We start from the raw sequence: 6,069 nt of genomic DNA on the forward strand, positions 1-6,069 counted from the left end.
TTTCTGTGATATATCCTGATGGGCAACCCTGAAACTGGACACAAACACACGAAAAAAATAAACACAAATTACCACAAACAAAGAGGTTTCAATGCAGTCATATGTCTTGGTCGAACCAAAATCATTTAAGTCTGGTTCTGTGTTTATTGTATCTCTGAACACGACTAGATACAGGTGATTCAACTCTTTTGATTCGTGCTCTGTTTTCTGTAATATATCCTGATAAGCAGCCATGGAACTGGACACAACCACACGGAAAGAGTAAACACAAATTACCACAAACAAGGAGGTTTCAATGCAGTCATGTGTCTTAATCGAAGCAAAGTCATTTAAGTCTGGTTCTGTGATTATTGTATCTCTGCAAACACACCTGAACACAGGTGTTTCAACTCTTTACTTTAGATTGAACAAATTCAAAGCCTTGCTGTAACGAATATAATCAGAAGATTCAAGCTTGATACACATCATGCACAGGCCATCCAGGAAAGCCGAGCATAGTACAGCTTTGCATCTTCCCATGCACCAAAACGCACCGTCAGACCCGTTGTCGATTTTTCAGTAACGTCGGTTTGGACACGAAGGGTAACGGTATGAGCGTGGTCCAGCACCGTCAAGCCGATCGTCACCACGGGGGTCGTCCGGAAGGCCCTGCTGAAGTTTGCGGTCTGGTAGTTGTAGCGGTAGCCGGAGCCGGTGGCGAGGACGTTGTAGGGATTGGTGGCCAACACGCCGGTTTCACCTGAGGAGGTTATAAGTGCATGTCCAATGATGTTTTTTGTGCAACAGTGCATTTAAACAAATTATGTCATCCACCGTCACCCCTTCTTTCTTTTCAACTACGCCATTTTCTGACGCAGACGGTTCGATGAAGTTCAATCATCAAAATCAACTAATTAGCTGATGCAGATAACTTTCCTTAAAGGTCTTCAAAATTGTATTTGCCATCTATCAATATAAAGATCGGAATCATATTGCAAGCATTACTTACAACGTTCGATGTAGTCTCGCTGTTCCAATGCCTGGATCCTTTGGTCTTTGGCCACCATCTCATCTTGAAGCTGTCGCATCTCAGCCTGCACCTCTTGTGCCTTGGTTGCAGATTCATTTCGGAGAAGTTGTATTTCGACTTGAAACCTTTGTTCTTGAGTCGCCATCTCTGTTTGTAGCTGATGGATTTCATCCTGCTGATGCAGGAGTTGTCGCATCACAACATGCAGGGAGAGGGGGGCTGAGAAAGAACGGTAATGTTTGCACAGTTCTTCTTCTTCTTCTTCTTTGGGTTAGGTAGCCAACATCAACTTGTTGATGAATCTGCTACACTTGGCTGATACGAGATGGAGGTTCGCCAGGCCTCCATCCGGGTGATTTGTAGTGAATCACCAACTTCCAGACAGAAGAATTTGGACCATCGCACACCGGGGCATGCCCCTACTCTTTTTCGAAAGATGTGGTGGGTTCTTTAACGTGCGCGGGGTGTTGCTCTCCCCAAACACGGGACCTCCATTTAACGTCCTATCCGAGGGACGTCCCCAACTCCAGAAGAGCTAGGTACTCATTTACACCTGAGTGAAGTGAGGGAATTTGTGTTAAGTGCCTTTCCCAAGGGCACAACGTCCGGGCGCATGTTCAGACATGTCTGGGGGCAGCTCGGATTCGAACTGGGGTCCCCTTGTTTGACAGTCGGATGTTCTATTCATTGCGCCACACGACGCCACAGTTACTGAACGATGCTGAATAATAAATCATTTGATTGATTGATTGATTGATCTGAAGAACTGGCAGTATGGCATCATTTCCTTGTCGAAATTACATACGTAAAAAAAACGTTTTTGGGATCCATACGTCACGTATGGCATCACCTACGTTTGCTATACGTCACGCACTAAACGTGACGTACGTATGGTCCTGGCATTTTTTGTGTCTAAATATCGTACTATCGAAATCGTCACGTTTTGGGGTTATACGTTACGTACATACAAGGGTTATGTTAACGTAGGTATGTGCCACGTCATCGTAACATATGTGCCCGCTACACGTTATCATAACAAACTACGTTAACATAACGTGGCTTTGAAGGCTTGCAGGCTGTATACGAGAGGGAAACAGTAGTCATCGAGATAGTTCTATGTATAGTGTCCCTTTTTGAAATTTGAGAGTCTGTATCAGTTGTAACGTATTTATGACCGTACCGTTTGTTCCACATGGACAGTCTCGGCCTGGCGTCCCATCACGACCGTCTCTCCCGGGGATACCAGGCGGGCCCTGAGACGAACAACTGTGAGCTGGTACCTGAGTAACAATGTGACATGTAGTAATTAGTGCTTCTGTCATTCCGCTGTCAAAATGTCTCCATTTTTTTATAACGTCACCGAAAAAGTATAATCTTTGGGTTCAATAACGGTTACCACTAGACGAGACTTGCTAATAGACTTTTTATAGACATATAATCTTTTGGTTTCAGTTAACCTGTTTGAACTAAAGTGACAACTACTTCCTTGTCCTTTTCATTAAAACATGTACAATTCACTATCTATACTATTCGAACAGGATACGGTAGTTCATCGTGTCCGATGATGACGTAATAGGTGAAATACCTTTCTCCGTAACCCGAGCAACCAACAAAGAAATGGCAGACACAAAAAGGTGAATAAAAATTGATCATGACTTCGTGCACAGTGTTGCAGTGCTTCGTATACCTTCGACTTCGTGCCGATTATAGTATATCATAAGAGAATTAATGGCCATTTTCTGCATCCGGGTGGTTCCGTTATTTCGAACGCCTCAAACGTTTTAAATCGACCATGAACTATGAAAAGGAATATGTCGGAACAGGTGTCCACGCAAGGGTTCAACTGAACCTCAAAATAAACCTTAGATTAGACCCAGGAACACTGTAACGCTGTTTAAGTTAACGTACAACAGCTGGTGTGTGCTTCTGCTTCAGTATGTAGAACTTTACCTACGTACATACCCCTTGGACGGACTGTCCTGGAGTGTAGCCCGCGATGGTAAGGAACATCAGACAGACCACAACAAATTTCATGTTGGACGTCTGGTAACTTCGAAATACTGTGATTTACAGCTCGCGCGTAAAGCTTAGGGTTTAACTTACTTCCTCCTAGCCCTCCCACTTGTGAGCTGTGATCACGTGATGTCGCTGTTGGAGTGTATTTGTATGAACACTGTCAGAGTATAAATATGTGTTTTACAAACTCAACAGTTCTCGCGCGTCAGAATACAAGGTGTGTTTGCATCTGTGCTCACGCAAGTTGTATTCGATCAAAGCTTACTTGATAAACTAGTACAGTGGCCGAGGGAATCTGAATTTTAAGAAATACAGCTGTTGGTAAAACTAGTCCAGTGGGAAGTTTAGGTTACTGTACATGTTAGAGGAGGTGCCACATATGAGACTTCTAGACTGAGTATGAATATGAGTGATGCATTCGTCAGTAGTAGTAAGGTTCACACGAGTGACGTCACAACTATTTCTGGTTCTACTTATAACAACAAAGCAGGTACATACACATGAAAGCGGAAAATATGCAACTACCTTTAACGTAATCACGATTGATAATCTGAAGAACATTAGATGTAATGATTGATTTATTCATTTTTACATTTGATACATTTTCAGATCAGCCTGCCTTATTCGTAAAGACTTATTTCTGTCGAATAAAAGAACTTTCCAAAGCAAATAAAAGCGAGAGTATATTTCAATTTAAAATAACATCTAAAGATCCTTCTAAGGGTATAGGATAACCATACTGACGTCCCTGTTCAATTCCATCTGGGAAGCAGGAGAAGTCCCACAAGACTTTAAGGATGAATCCATAGTGCATATCTACAAGAGGAAAGGGGACAAAACATCCTGTGACAATCATCGCGGAATATCGCTCCTGTGCATCGCTGGGAAAATCCTTGCCAGAGTTATCCTCAACCGGCTCATCACGAACATTGCAGAGACTGTCGTTCCTGAATCCCAGTGTGGGTTTCGAGCTGGAAGGGGCACCAGTGACATGGTTTTCGCGCTTCGCCAGGTACAGGAGAAATGTCGCGAGCAAAATCAGGAGCTCCACCTGGCCTTTGTGGAATCTTACCAAGGCGTTTGATACCGTGAACCGGGAAGGCTTGTGGAAGATCTTGCAAAAGTTTGGCTGTCCAGACAAGCTTACAGCACTGATTGCCTCCTTCCACAAAGGCATGCAAGCCAGGGTTCAAGAGAACGGAGATGCCTCAGATCCCTTTGAAGTGTCCAATGGAGTAAAACAGGGCTGCGTCCTCGCACCTACCTTGTTCTCCATCCTGTTCGCAACAATGCTCCTTGATGCCTTCAGCAGCTGTGAAAGAGGGATGTACATCCAGTTCCGCTCTGATGGGAAACTCTTCAACCTGCGAAGACTCCAAGCCAAGACCAAAGTGTTCGAGGCCATCCTACGCGAGTTCCTCTTTGCAGACGACTGCGCACTGGGCACACACTCCCATGAGGACCTGCAGTACATAATGGATCTCTTTGCAACTGCCTGTGGACGGTTCGGACTCACGATCAGCCTAGGTAAGACTGAGGCCATGTTCCAGCCCTTACCATCACAGGCTGCTAACGGGCCACCACCTCCTCCCATCGTCATCAACAACACAGAAATCAAGACTGTGGGAAAGTTCTGTTACCTGGGTAGCACCATCACGAGCAGTGGATCTCTTGACGCAGAGGTGATGCAGTGCATTGGAAAAGCAAGTGTAGCCTTTGGTCGACTCACGAAGAAGACTGTGGCACGACCACGGCATCCACCTCTCCACCAAGATTTCTGTGTACAAAGCCGTTGTACTGAGTGCACTTCTCTACTGCTGCGAGACTTGGACAACCTACCGCCGGCACATCCAACTACTGGAGCAGTTTCATCAGCGATGTCTCCGGAAAATCTGCAGAATCAAATGGCAGGACAACCTACAGGTCCTAAAGAAGTGTGGCCTCCCTAGCATTGAATGCTTGATCATCAAGTGCCAGCTAAGATGGACAGGACACATTGTCCGCATGGAAGACAGCAGAATTCCCAAGATGCTACTATACGGGCAACTAAAAGAAGGGCACCACAACCAGGGCAGACCCCTCAAACTTCAGGAGAAGAAGGAGAAGAGGAAACAGCGCTCCGCACCAGACTGTTCCTTTCTGTGCAGCATCTGTGGCCGTTCATGTGCGTCACGAATTGGTCTTCATTCCCACATAAGGACCCACCTTGGCAAATGACGTGTGAGCCTACTCATCTGCCGTACCGACAGGAGAATCCATCCATCATTAAATTGTGTTAACAAAGAAATTAAATACGTCCTTAGAAACATAGCATCTAAGTACAGATTCGCCCATGTATGATTCAGAATCATTATACAGGTGAAATAAGTTCCCTTGTGCTGTCTTCGCTTCCAAGCAATAAGTTGCATGTTGCACGTTAGTGATTTATAATTACCTGATTGTCCACAGGCACATTTCCCACTTCCAGGACTGGCCATGGCACAACCCCAGTAGTCAGCCTGGCGACCATCCCAAGTCACCCACCAGGCGTGGGGTGTGCCAGAGTACCAGATCATTGAACCATGGCACTCATACTGGAAATGTACATGTAATGTACGACCATGAACATGAACCGTAAGATGTCAAGTTTGAATGGGACATTGTATAATTGTCGTCCATAAAACTTGTCGTCCAACTGCTGGAGTACATACAATTCTAACATCATTAGACCTCACGCTAACCTCTGTTATGTCTGACATGTACACAATGCCTACCTTGATTTGTTGTTTGCACAGAGTTGACTGGTCCACCACAGCCCTCGCTTGTTCCATATGATACTAGTCCAGTATGTCACATCCTTGGAGTAGGTACCTATCTCACCCCCTGGGACATTCACATGTGTCCGTGCCTCATTGTTGTGACTAATCAGGGTGATTATAGAAATTGTAATGTAATGCGACTAACGTTCAAACATCAGACCATACTCTTTATTAGACCCCATCTTTCTAGTCTTTTTGAACATATCGGCTTAAAACCATACGGGCTTGTTTGTATCGCTTGTGGTC

General features: G+C 44.9%; 1 protein-coding gene across 1 annotated transcript; it reads right to left on the reverse strand.

The window, feature by feature from the left end:
• Positions 1–91: 91 nt before the first annotated feature.
• On the reverse strand, positions 92–3,124 carry LOC136423223 (uncharacterized). Its single transcript, XM_066411309.1, has 4 exons — positions 2,972–3,124; positions 2,190–2,289; positions 989–1,228; positions 92–739 (listed from the first exon to the last, which is right to left on the reverse strand). Exons 1-4 carry the CDS (start codon positions 3,041–3,043, stop codon positions 465–467), a joined length of 687 nt encoding a protein of 228 aa, XP_066267406.1. The 5' UTR covers positions 3,044–3,124; the 3' UTR covers positions 92–464.
• Between the last annotated feature and the right edge of the window lie 2,945 nt (positions 3,125–6,069).

Source organism: Branchiostoma lanceolatum, chromosome 17 (assembly GCF_035083965.1).
Source record: "Branchiostoma lanceolatum isolate klBraLanc5 chromosome 17, klBraLanc5.hap2, whole genome shotgun sequence".
NCBI lineage: Eukaryota > Metazoa > Chordata > Leptocardii > Amphioxiformes > Branchiostomatidae > Branchiostoma > Branchiostoma lanceolatum.